This window comes from Scyliorhinus torazame, chromosome 19 (assembly GCF_047496885.1).
Source record: "Scyliorhinus torazame isolate Kashiwa2021f chromosome 19, sScyTor2.1, whole genome shotgun sequence".
NCBI lineage: Eukaryota > Metazoa > Chordata > Chondrichthyes > Carcharhiniformes > Scyliorhinidae > Scyliorhinus > Scyliorhinus torazame.
The window spans coordinates 143,162,010-143,175,776 of NC_092725.1; the positions used below are offsets into that span (position 1 = coordinate 143,162,010).

General features: G+C 53.5%; 1 protein-coding gene across 1 annotated transcript in view; it reads right to left on the bottom strand.

Moving 5' to 3' along the window:
- The window catches only part of cecr2 (CECR2 histone acetyl-lysine reader), a 195,049-nt gene extending 183,143 nt beyond the window's left edge, over window positions 1-11,906 (bottom strand). The window contains exon 1 of the mRNA XM_072485357.1: window positions 11,662-11,906. Coding sequence (XP_072341458.1) covers window positions 11,662-11,790 — 129 coding nt within the window. The 5' untranslated portion in view covers window positions 11,791-11,906. The remainder of the gene's footprint in view (window positions 1-11,661) is intronic.
- Between the last annotated feature and the right edge of the window lie 1,861 nt (window positions 11,907-13,767).

Genomic DNA, 13,767 nt, shown 5'->3' on the forward strand with positions numbered 1-13,767 from the left:
ACCATTTGAATGCCCTTAGTGTTGGCGAGTCCACTACTGTTGCAGGCAGGGCATTCCACGCCCTTACTACTCTCTGAGTAAAGAACCTACCTCTGACATCTGTCCTATATCTATCTCCCCTCAATTTAAAGCTATGTCCCCTCGTGCTAGACATCACCATCCGAGGAAAAAGGCTCTCACTGTCCACCCTATCTAATCCTCTGATCTTGTTTGCCTCAATTAAGTCACCTCTTAACCTTCTTCTCTCTAACAAAAACAGCCTCAAGTCCCTCAGCCTTCCCTCCATACCAGGCAACATTCTGGTAAATCAGCTCTGCACCCTTTCCAATGCTTCCACATCCTTCCTATAATGCGGCGACCAGAGCAATACTCCAAATGCGGCCGCACCAGTTTTGTACAGCTGCAACATGACCTCATGGCTCCGAAACTCAATCCCTCCACCAATAAAAGCTAACACACCGTACGCCTTCTTAACAACCCTCTCAACCTGGGTGGCAACTTTCAGGGTGGAGGTGTTGACCTTGGGTAGGGTGTTCTTTCCAAGAGCCGGTGCAGACTCGATGGGCCGAATGACCCCCTTCTGCACTGTAAATAAATTCTAAATTCTATGATAAACATCCGTCGTTTGATATCAAGCATTACCCTTATGTTTTATACTCATGGGTATAATCTAGTCACATCACATCTGGATATTCTACTCTGCTTACACCAATGTCTTTTTAAAAATGTAGTTAAATCTCAAGAGGAAAACAATGGAAAATAAACTAATTCTTAGCTTAGAAAATCTATTACATCACACTCCATTTGAACCTGATTCAACAACTTTACTGGAAATAGGCAGCATCTCAAGTTATTTCTTTCACCCAACTCAATTATGATCACTATTGATCAGACACAATTTGATCAGTCTGGAACTTGTGTAGCACAGGTCAAGTATTCTTTAGCCAAAGCCCTTGGGGCTAATTGGATTTCGATATCATTTACAGGCCTAGGCCTATTACATTACAATAGTTTCATGTAGCTATGATCTACAAATACAAGGCTGAATCTCCATTTGTCACTTTTACACACCTGACTGTTTACCTGCTTGCACTAATTACACCTGTAATATCGCACTGTTAAATACAAATTAACTGCACGGCCTTTCGAGAAGCATTTTATTTTGGGCCAGTTCGGTTTTCAGACGTACAGATAAAGGATCATTGACTGTACTCTCATTACCAACCAGAATATATATCAGATGGCATTAAATAATGCTCCAAAAGATGATATTGCTGGATCAAGATTCAAAGGAAACTTGCAGAAACTGAATTGCAATCAATTTTCTAAAGTCCTCTGCCTAAATCTTCTCTCTTCAATGTGATGCCACATAAAGGTAAATTTGCACATTTTGTTGTGCATATAATGCTGGTTAGTTTCCAGTGGCATTCCTCCCATCTGGGTTTTAATAAACAAATTCCTCTTTCTTGCTTTAATGCAGTGTGGAATACTGATTTGCCAACCTGTGTTATTGCTCATTAGAGTGCATATTTCTTACCCAAAACGCTCTTACCCATGCTTGAATATTAACTTGGAATTGCCCTTGGAAATGGTCTAATTAAGGCATTCAGATCAAGGGCAATTAAGGATGAGCAACAAATACTGGCTGATCCTGCGACGCCCACATCCCATGAAAGAAAAAAAGACTACATTTTATGACACATAGTATTCTATATTTTGCCTTGGGATGGTTTAATTTAATGGTGATGTAAGAGGCATACGGAGAGGAGAAAATACTAAACTCAACCAAAACGCTGCTACATCCTGGCCCACACAGGTCCTTGCCAATCTAGTCACCCGATGCCTCAAATTGAATATTTTCATTCAGGTATTTTAACTCCCTCCGTGGTTTTGTTCTGCCAGCACGAAAGCACCCTCTCCTCCACAGCCCCAAATACGTTTACCTCAGATTCCAGCCTCCACTGGCCCACCAATGATAGCCATGTCTTCAGCTGCTAAGCCTCCTCCTCTGGATTTAGGGGGAGATGGTGGCATAGTGGTAATATCACTGGACTGGTACACCAGAGGACCAGGTTCAAATCCCACCAAAGCAGCTGATGGAATTTAAATTTGATTAATAAATCTGGAATACAAAACTAGTCTCAAGAAATAGAAGCAGGAGTCGGCCACCAGGCCCCTCAAGCCTGGCTCAATGTGATCCTGGCTGATCCATGCCGGCCTCAACTCCTTTTCTGTGCCATTTCCCCATAGCCCTCTATTCCTCAATCTATCAAATATTGATCAACCTCCACTTTAAATACTTCTAATGATCCAGCCTCCACCTCCCGCCAGGGATTCCAGAGATTCACCACCCTCTGTGAGAAGAGGTTTCTACACATCTGTTTTAAATGACCGACCCTTTATCTTGTAGCTGTTCCCTTGTTTGAGACTCTCCACTAGTGAAAACTACCCTGTCCAGTCCCCTCAGGATCTTGTATGTTTGAATAAGGTCACCCTGCACTCTTCTAACTCCAAGGAATACAGACCCAGACTATTTAGTCTGGTAGGGCAACCCTCTCATCGCAGGAATTATCCTAGTGAATCTCCCTTTGGACTGCCTCCAATGCTACTATATCCTTTTTTAGGTAAGGCGACCAAAACTGTCTGCAGTATCCCAATTGAGGTCTCACCAACACCCTGTACAATTGCAACAAAACCTCCCTAATTTTTAAACTCTAACCGCTTTACAACTAAGGCCAAAAATGTTGTTTGCCTTTTTAACTATTGTTGGACCTGCCTGTTGGTTTTTGTGATTCATGGTCCAGAACACCTTGATCCCTCTGTACTTCACTCAACTGCTGTCTCTCTCCATTTAGATCATAATCTGCCTTTCGATTCCTCCTACCATGTGGACAATCTCGCACTTCGCCACATTAAACACATTTGCCAGGTTTTCACCCTGTCACTCAATCTATCTATATCCCATTGCAGAATCCCAATATCCTCATCACATGTCCTTCCACCTATTTTTGTATCATTGTCAAATTTGGATAACTTGCATTCTGTTCCTTCCTGCCTCCAGATCATTAATGTAAATTAAGGCCATATTTGGAATACTGTGTCCAATTCTGGTCACCGCACTATCAGAAGGATGTGGAGGCTTTGGAGAGAGTACAGAAAAGGTTTACCAGGATGTTGCCTGGTATGGAGGGTATTAGCTATAAGGAGAGATTGAATAAACAGGACTGTTCCTGATAGAAGTTTAAGGGGTATAGATAGGGTGAACAATTGGAGGCTTTTTCCCAGGGCGGAAATGACAATTACAAGGGGGGACAGGTTCAAGGTAAGGGGGGAAAAGTTCAGTGGAGTTTTTTTTACATAGAGGATGGTGGTGCCTGGAATGCACTGCCAAGTGAGGTGGTTGAGGCAGATATGTTAGCGACCTTTAAGACTTATCTGGATAGGCACATGAACAGACGGGGTATAGAAGAATACAGGCGGTTGGTCTAGATAGGATATGTGATCGGCACAGGCTTGGAGGGCCAAAAGGCCTGTTCCTGTGCTGTATTGTTCTTTGTTCTAAATAGTGAACAATTGCGGACCAAGAACTGATCCTTGTGGCACTCCACTAGTTACATCTTTCCACTCTGAAAAGAACCCCATCTATTTCAACTCTGTTTCCTATGCAACATCCAGTTTCCAATCCATGCTAACACACATCCTCTAATTCCATGGGCTTTTACTTTATGTACCAGCCTCTTATGCGGCACTTCGTCAAATGCCTTTTGGAAATCTAAATGCATTACATCTACAGGTTCCCCTCTATCTATTTTCCATGTTACATCCTCAGTAATATTGATGACTACAACTTTCACTGATGGTTGTAAAAACCCATTTGGGTTCACCAATGTCCTCTGGGGAAGGAGATCTGCCTCTTTACCTGGTCTGGCCTACATGTGGCTCCAGCAAAATGGTTGACTCTTAACTACTTAGAAAAAGGCAATTAGGGATGAATCAGAATTGCTTCCTTGCCAGTGATGCCCACAGCCATGAAAAAATAAAGAAAAATAATTTTCTTTCTCCTCCCAGTTCCTTGAAGCACCATTTGTTTGATCTAGTTTGTCATCATTCCAACTTTTCCTCCTTTGGTTCAGAAGCCATTCTTTTACATTACATGTCTGAATACAGAAAAATGCCTGAAATAGCTTTACAAAGAGCTAGCTAAATGCAAGTTTCATTAAATTGTACTACCGTGCAATTTTACAACTTGTGTTTCTATTCCCTTTCCCACAGCCTATTCTTCTCAGAACCACCGAGGAGTGACTATGTTGCTACAAGATGTTATGGGATCTGTTGACTCATTTTCCATTTTTCCCCTCCCTCCTTGTGGTAACGCATCATTTTCAATGTAACGACCCAGAAAAACTGCTTGAGATTGGGAACTCGCCATGCAAGGTACATTAGGATCTAAACCTGTGTGGTGGACCACACCATTACAGCACTGTAAGATACTAGTGGGCCAGGCCACCATTAAGAATAGGCAGAAAAGATTTACTGCAGAGAAGTAACATTTTCAATTGATGCACATTAATGCATTTAATTTGAAAAGACTGATCTTATTGTATTCTGGGTAATGACAACTTTATTAAACACCATCCAAATACGGACGACCACACGCTTTCTAAAATGACTGGCTTTGAATCTCTTTTATTTATAAATTTAGAGTACCCAATTATTTTTTTATCCAATTAAAGGGCAATTTAGCTTGGCCAATCCACCTAACCTGCACACCTTTTGGGTTGTGTGTATGTGTGTGGGGGGGTGGGGCGGGGTAGAACTCACAGACATGGGGAGAATGTGCAGACTCCACACGGAAGTGACCCAGGGCCGGGATTCTAACCCAGGTCCTCAGCGCCATAGCCCCAGTGCTAACCACTGTGCCACATGCTACCCTGGCTTTCAGTCTCTTCATGTAATTGGAACATATTTCAACTAGCTTGACATCATAGTCATAGAATTGTCATAGTATTTACAGTGCAGAAGGAGGCCATTCGGCCCATCGAGTCTACACCGGCTCTTGGAAAGAGCACCCTACCCAAGGTCAACACCTCCACCCTATCCCCAGAACCCAGTAACCCCACCCAACACTAAGGGCAATTTTGGACACTAAGGGCAATTTATCATGGCCAATCCACCTAACCTGCACATCTTTGGACTGTGGGAGGAAACCGGAGCACCCGGAGGAAATCCACGCACACACAGGGAGGATGTGCAGACTCCGCACAGACAGTGACCTAAGCCGGAATAGACCCTGGAGCTGTGAATCAATTGTGCTATCCACAATGCTACCGTGCTGAAACATAATACATTTTTAATCAAGCACCATGAAGTTTAAAAAGTCAAAAATATTTGAAATTTAGACCTGCCCCTCTCCGCTCCCACGGATTAAAAAATTCATACATTTCTTTCTTCTCTCTGTTTTGATGAACGACCATGAACCTGAAGCGTTAACATTTGATGAAAGACCATGAACCTTAAGCAGTTTCTTTTCACAGATGCTGCCTGATCTGCTAAGTGTATCCAGAATTTATTTTGTTTTTAATTCAGCTTTCCAGCATCCTCTGTATTTTGCTTTTAAACAAGACAGATGTCAGGATATTTACACCACATGGCTTATATTCAGAACTAATTACACTCATGATCTGTTTTCAGCATTGGAAGCACATCATACAATAATTTAAAAAGTACAAAATACATAAATGGTAGCTAATCAATTACAGTTTTTTTAAGTTTAAAGTGTAATAAACAATGGTGGTTATTTATTTACCGAAGTAATTGTGCTCATTTTAATTTCCACAAAAGAATTAGCAAATGTTGAGATTAAAATAGAGCTGCAATTTAATGTCAATACTTTAATGTTAATTATCTTTTGAGTAGAGGTATGTATAGGTAATGAAGCTAATAAAAAGATAACGGTTGTGATCTTTATTTTGCAATATTTTATATAAGACTTTTAATTTTGTTTTAAAGAGAACACATTTGTTAATTTATAAATGAAACTTGATGCACTCCAAGGAATGTGGAAATGTGTCTGCACCAATAACGCATAAAATAGTTCTCATTCTTCAATTTATAAAGATTAAACTAAGAATAGCACTGTTCTTTAAACTGCATGTCATCATGTCATCAGACTATTGCAAACTTTCCAAGCACATGTATTAACTCATTCTCAAAGTTACCACTAAGAACTCAATATTTCTACAATTTAACCTACAAGTAGCAATAATAATATATTCAAAGGTTTACGTTCATCTCTCAGTACACCTGTTGCACTCCAGTTGGAATGAATTTTGACATCAGGCATACAAATAAACTTCCTCATTCACGACTTGCTTTAAATATCAATGATGTGGAGATGCCGGCGTTGGACTGGGGTGAGCACAGTACGAAGTCTTACAACACCAGGTTAAAGTCCAACAGGTTTGTTTCGATGTCACTAGCTTTCGGAGCGCTGCTCCTTCCTCAGGTGAATGGGAGGAATGAGGAAGGAGCCTGAGGAAGGAGCAGCGCTCCGAAAGCTAGTGACATCGTAACAAACCTGTTGGACTTTAACCTGGTTTAAATATCAAGCATTACATCTTTTTTGAATTTAGAGATTCCAATTATTATTTTTCCCAATTAAGGGCTAATTTAGCATGGCCAATCCACCTACCCTGCACATTTTTTGGGTTGTGGGGGTTAGACCCACGTAGAAACAGGGAGACCCAGAGTGACCTCAGCGCCGTGAGGCAGCAGTGCTAACCAGTGCGCCATCGTGCCACACTAAGCATTACATCTTTACACATTAAAAAATTGCTTCAGTAGTTATACCCCTAGTACAAAGAAAAATGGCTCCCCTTCTTCCATGAAAGCACTACATCATTCTGATCTACAGCTCCATAAGTGCCATACACCATCTGATGTTTTGTCTAAATGGCCATTGACAGGTCCTACGTTCACTTCATAGTCACATACTGCACTGGAAATATTGAGATCAATTGTTGCAACCAAGTCAGGTAACTCAACATAAACTGGGGCTTCAACCTGGCATATACTGGTGTATTTGCTAACTCTGTTTTTGAATCAAGAATCACCATTTCTCAAATAATCTACTTTGTACCAAACACGCAGTCTCTAAATCTTATTTTGGTGCTCAGCCGAATGAAAGCTAACATGTTTAATACAAACATTCAGCCATCTGCTAAACGCAGCAACACAAGCAACATATACAGTATGTATCACCCTGCCTCACAGCCAATGATATTGATAAAGTGCATTCATAAACAGCATCTAAACCATCCTAATAATCTTAACGAAATGCTGCAAGTTACGATGGGGACTACATGGAATCTGAATCTCTCACAATGTTGGTGCCATTCATTCATTGTTGTAAACCACCAGTACCATCAGATTATTTACGCATTGAGGAAACTCTGGACAAATTGATGTGATTCCCACCCGCCAAATCGGAAAAAAAAAGTCAGGTGCGCCTTGGTTTTAAAGTAATACAATCTAACTAATCATTTATATAGATAGGGTGAACACAGTAACACAAATAAAATGATCATCCATGCTGCACACTGATTGTAACCAAAGTCACCAATGTATTTAACTAAAATAAAGATTTGCTACCAAGGACAGCAACAGGGTTGAAAACCAAGCAGTAAAATCACGATGAACAGGCAGAACCTCTTCCCCCACCCACCCCCAGCAAATTCACTCGGCCCATATTGTGAAATGTGTCAGGACCCAATCCGTCAGGGAAGTACTGACGGGTACACTATTTTGGGCAAAGCACAAGAGATGGGAAAACAAACAAATCAGTGACAATATTTCCGGGGCGGGGTCAGAAAAAAAGGAGAAGGGCAGCGGGAGGTTAAAAGGTACGATGCCCTTAAAAATAAAATGGAAGTGGTCACTCCATCTTGGGAGTGGGGTCTCAGACTTCAACATGTTTAACGATTTCTGGAATGCTTTTGTTTTTCAAGATGTATAAATGGCAAAAAAAAAAATCACAGCAAGCAACATGTTGTTCACTGTAAACCTGTAATGCTGAGGAAATAAACTTGTTGCATTTCAATAAAGGGAAAACAAACTTATTACTCAAAATAAAATCCAAACAAGACGTGGTGCCGCTGACGGCTGGTTGACACATTCTAAGAATTGCCAAGGTAGCACAGGGGGGGGGGGGGGGGGTTGAATGTTGATGGTTTACATGATACCAAAGTGTGAGCTTTGTTTTGAGAAGCTGAGGAACAGACCTCGCGGTAAACCTCGATTCGACGGTGAAAGAAAAAAAAAAATCACACCGGGCACACCAACTCAACTCAGGGGACTCGGGATTCCCTCCTCTGCAACTTCACACACCCAGAAACAAAAACATCTTTATCCGGATTTCAAACACATCGAAACAAAAACTTCTCCCGAAATCACAACCCAAAACAAAACACACATTGCTTGCGAACCAAGCCTTTCGATTCCCCTCCCTCCTGGAGAAAGAGCTCTAAACAATAGGTTCAGCGAACAACAAGGAACGATACGGGGAGGGAGGGGGGGGGGGGGGGGTCAATGGGTTTGTTTTAATTTTTGCCTCAAACGAGAATGATTCTGGGGGAATTTCGCTTGTGATTTGATCATTTGCAAACCCACCCCCTTAAAGGATGTTACCGAACATGCCTCTTGCTTTCAAACCCCGGGCGCCAGCTATCTAATCTAACATCGCCCCTCTCAAGTTGAATCTGTTGTACTTTTTTTGTAAATTAAAAATCAAGAGGCGAATTGGACCCAAAAAGCGCCTGACCCATCGAGACGCAGTCAGCCGAAGTTGATTGTGTTTTGTTGAAATGCACACATTTTGTTTTTGTTGTTTAAAGTGGAGGGGGGTATTTACCCTCTGCGGGTAAATACCCCCCCCCTCCAACCCCCATCTGAAAATGCAGTTTAAAGGGGCAAGCTAACTTTGGCAGGAGCATGTGGCTGCTTTCTCCTAACAATGCCCAGGCCCAGGCTACTGTGATAGATGGGGGGCGGTGGTGAGGGGGGGGGGGGGGCGGTGGCGAGGGGGGCGGTGGCGAGGGGGGCGGTGGCGAGGGGGGCGGTGGCGAGGGGGGCGGTGGCGAGGGGGGCGATGGCGAGGGGGGCGATGGCGAGGGGGGCGATGGCGAGGGGGGCGATGGCGAGGGGGGCGATGGCGAGGGGGGCGATGGCGAGGGGGGCGATGGCGAGGGGGGCGATGGCGAGGGGGGCGATGGCGAGGGGGGCGATGGCGAGGGGGGCGATGGCGAGGGGGGCGATGGCGAGGGGGGCGATGGCGAGGGGGGCGATGGCGAGGGGGGCGATGGCGAGGGGGGCGATGGCGAGGGGGGCGATGGCGAGGGGGGCGATGGCGAGGGGGGCGATGGCGAGGGGGGCGATGGCGAGGGGGGCGATGGCGAGGGGGGCGATGGCGAGGGGGGCGATGGCGAGGGGGGCGATGGCGAGGGGGGCGATGGCGAGGGGGGCGATGGCGAGGGGGGCGATGGCGAGGGGGGCGATGGCGAGGGGGGCGATGGCGAGGGGGGCGATGGCGAGGGGGGCGATGGCGAGGGGGGCGATGGCGAGGGGGGCGATGGCGAGGGGGGCGATGGCGAGGGGGGCGATGGCGAGGGGGGCGATGGCGAGGGGGGCGATGGCGAGGGGGGCGATGGCGAGGGGGGCGATGGCGAGGGGGGCGATGGCGAGGGGGGCGATGGCGAGGGGGGCGATGGCGAGGGGGGCGATGGCGAGGGGGGCGATGGCGAGGGGGGCGATGGCGAGGGGGGCGATGGCGAGGGGGGCGATGGCGAGGGGGGCGATGGCGAGGGGGGCGATGGCGAGGGGGGCGATGGCGAGGGGGGCGATGGCGAGGGGGGCGATGGCGAGGGGGGCGATGGCGAGGGGGGCGATGGCGAGGGGGGCGATGGCGAGGGGGGCGATGGCGAGGGGGGCGATGGCGAGGGGGGCGATGGCGAGGGGGGCGATGGCGAGGGGGGCGATGGCGAGGGGGGCGATGGCGAGGGGGGCGATGGCGAGGGGGGCGATGGCGAGGGGGGCGATGGCGAGGGGGGCGATGGCGAGGGGGGCGATGGCGAGGGGGGCGATGGCGAGGGGGGCGATGGCGAGGGGGGCGATGGCGAGGGGGGCGATGGCGAGGGGGGCGATGGCGAGGGGGGCGATGGCGAGGGGGGCGATGGCGAGGGGGGCGATGGCGAGGGGGGCGATGGCGAGGGGGGCGATGGCGAGGGGGGCCATGGCGAGGGGGGCCATGGCGAGGGGGGCCATGGCGAGGGGGGCCATGGCGAGGGGGGCCATGGCGAGGGGGGCCATGGCGAGGGGGGCCGATGGCGAGGGGGGCGATGGCGAGGGGGGCGATGGCGAGGGGGGCGATGGCGAGGGGGGCGATGGCGAGGGGGGCGATGGCGAGGGGGGCGATGGCGAGGGGGGCGATGGCGAGGGGGGCGATGGCGAGGGGGGCGATGGCGAGGGGGGCGATGGCGAGGGGGGCGATGGCGAGGGGGGCGATGGCGAGGGGGGCGATGGCGAGGGGGGCGATGGCGAGGGGGGCGATGGCGAGGGGGGCGATGGCGAGGGGGGGCGATGGCGAGGGGGGCGATGGCGAGGGGGGCGATGGCGAGGGGGGCGATGGCGAGGGGGGCGATGGCGAGGGGGGCGATGGCGAGGGGGGCGATGGCGAGGGGGGCGATGGCGAGGGGGGCGATGGCGAGGGGGGCGATGGCGAGGGGGGCGATGGCGAGGGGGGCGATGGCGAGGGGGGCGATGGCGAGGGGGGGCGATGGCGAGGGGGGGCCATGGCGAGGGGGGCCATGGCGAGGGGGGCCATGGCGAGGGGGGCCATGGCGAGGGGGGCCATGGCGAGGGGGGGCCATGGCGAGGGGGGCCATGGCGAGGGGGGCCATGGCGAGGGGGGCCATGGCGAGGGGGGCCATGGCGAGGGGGGCCATGGCGAGGGGGGGCCATGGCGAGGGGGGGCCATGGCGAGGGGGGCCATGGCGAGGGGGGGCCATGGCGAGGGGGGCCATGGCGAGGGGGGCCATGGCGAGGGGGGCCATGGCGAGGGGGGCCATGGCGAGGGGGGCCATGGCGAGGGGGGCCATGGCGAGGGGGGGCCATGGCGAGGGGGGCGATGGCGAGGGGGGGCGATGGCGAGGGGGGCGATGGCGAGGGGGGCGATGGCGAGGGGGGCGATGGCGAGGGGGGCGATGGCGAGGGGGGCGATGGCGAGGGGGGCGATGGCGAGGGGGGCGATGGCGAGGGGGGCGATGGCGAGGGGGGCGATGGCGAGGGGGGCGATGGCGAGGGGGGGCGATGGCGAGGGGGGCGATGGCGAGGGGGGGCGATGGCGAGGGGGGCGATGGCGAGGGGGGCGATGGCGAGGGGGGCGATGGCGAGGGGGTTTGGGGTTGGGGGGGCGTTTGTGATGGGTTTGGGGTGGGGGGGTTTGGGGAGGGGGGTATTTGGGGATTGTATGGGGGCTATTTGGGGAGGGGATGGCGGGGTGTTTGGGGTGGGTGTGTTTGGGGAGGGGGTGTTTGGGGGGTGGGGGGAGGGGGGGCTCAGAGCTGGGGGAGGGGGGGCTCAGAGCTGGGTGAAGGGAGGCGGAATTACCTCAATCTCGAAGTCGGGCAGGCCGAACGCGGTCCTGAATAAAGAGCAAAAGTGCGCGATGGCGGGGACTTCCCACCAGGAGCGGATCTCCTCCACCGACACGGCCCAAGACGGACAATCCTCGGACATTTTACACGGCAGCAACCCCCCCCCCCCCTCTCCCCCCGCCGGGGGGAGTTCCCTCCGAGTTGCTCCGCTTGGTGCTGGTCCTCCGGCCTCAGACTCCTAGAGCGGGCGGCGGAGAGGGAGAGCGAGGGGCGACTGCCATGGCGGGGGGGGGGGGTGAGGGAGGGGGGGGGGGGTGAGGGAGGGGGGGGGGGGGGTGAGGGAGGGGGGGGGGGGGGGTGAGGGAGGGGGGGGGGTGAGGGAGGGGGGGGGGGGTGAGGGAGGGGGGGGGGGTGAGGGAGGGGGGGGGGTGAGGGAGGGGGGGGGGTGAGGGGGGGGGTGAGGGAGGGGGGGGGGTGAGGGGGGGGGTCGAGGGAGGGGGGGGTGGGGGGTGAGGGAGGGGGAGGGGGGGTGGGGGGTGAGGGAGGGGGGGGTTGGGGGGTGAGGGAGGGGGGGTTGGGGGGTGAGGGAGGGGGGGTTGGGGGGTGAGGGAGGGGGGTGAGGGAGGGGGGTGGGGGGGGTGAGGGAGGGGGGGGAGTGAGGGGGGCTGTGGGGGGGGGTGAGGGAGGGGGGGTGAGGGAGGGGGGTGTGGGGGGAGGGGGTGAGCGAGGGGGGGTCGGGGGGTGAGCGAGGGGGGTCGGGGGGTGAGGGAGGGGGCGTGGGGGGGTGAGGGAGGGGGGCTGTGGGTGAGCGAGGGGGGTGAGGGAGGGGGGGTGAGGGGGGCTGTGGGTGGGGGGGGTGAGGTTGGGGGGGTGAGCGAGGGGGGTGAGGGAGGGGGAGTGAGGGGGGCTATGGGTGGGGGGGGTGAGCGAGGGGGGTGAGGGAGGGGGAGTGAGGGGGGCTGTGGGTGGGGGGGGTGAGCGAGGGGGGTGAGGGAGGGGGGTGAGGGAGGGGGGTGGGGGGGGTGAGGGAGGGGGGGGAGTGAGGGGGGCTGTGGGGGGGGTGAGGGAGGGGGTGTGGGGGGAGGGGGTGAGCGAGGGGGGGTCGGGGGGTGAGGGAGGGGGGCTGTGGGTGGGGGGGGTGAGGTTGGGGGGTGAGCGAGGGGGTGTGGGGGGAGGGGGTGAGCGAGGGGGGGTGAGAGGGGCCGTGGGGCGGGGGTCTCCCGCGGTCGCAGTGCTGTCTCTCGGTGCCGCTCTCTCAGTCTCAGTGCGGGCGAGCGTGTTTAATGCTGGAACAATCCCGCAGCCCCATCCTCCTCCCTCCTGAACAGATGGCCCGGGCCGACAGCAGGGAGCGCGCACGGGCTCGCTCCCGCTCGGCGCGCCGCCGCCGGGCACGCGCGCCTCCGCACAGACCGCTCCCCCTCCTCAGGCCGCCCGATGGCAGTGCGGCCTCCGGCCCTCCTGCTGCCCCCGCCCCCCGGGCGACCGCCCAGCGGATGTGACGCGAAGCCGCCGTCTCCATGGCAACAGCCAATGGACATTGTGGAGGCTGTGTGGTCACTGACCTCAATGGGAGGGGTTTGGGGAGTCAGTGATGGGGGTTGGGGGTCAGTGATGGGTTTTGGGGGTCAGTGATGGGTTTTGGGGGTCAGTGATGGGGGTTGGAGAGGTCAGTGATGGGGTTGGGGGGGTCAGTGATGGGTTTTGGGGGTCAGTGATGGGGGTTGGGGTGTCAGTGATGGGGGTGGGGGGTCAGTGATGGGGTTGGGTGGGTCAGTCATGGGGGTTGGAGGGGTCAGTGATGGGGGTTCGGGGGTCAGTGATGGGGTTGGGGGGGTCAGTGATGGGGGGTCAGTGATGGGAGTTGGGGGGGTCAGTGATGGGGGCTGGGGGGGTCAGTGATGGGGGTTGGAGGGTGATGGGGGTTGGAGAGGTCAGTGATGGGGGCTGGGGGGGGTCAGTGATGGGGGTTGGAGAGGTCAGTGATGGGGGCTGGGGGGGGTCAGTGATGGGGTTGGGGGATCTGTGATGGGGGTTGGGGGGGTCAGTGATGGGGGGTCAGTGATGGGAGTTGGGGGGGTCAGTGATGGGGGCTGGGGGGGTCAGTGATGGGGGTTGG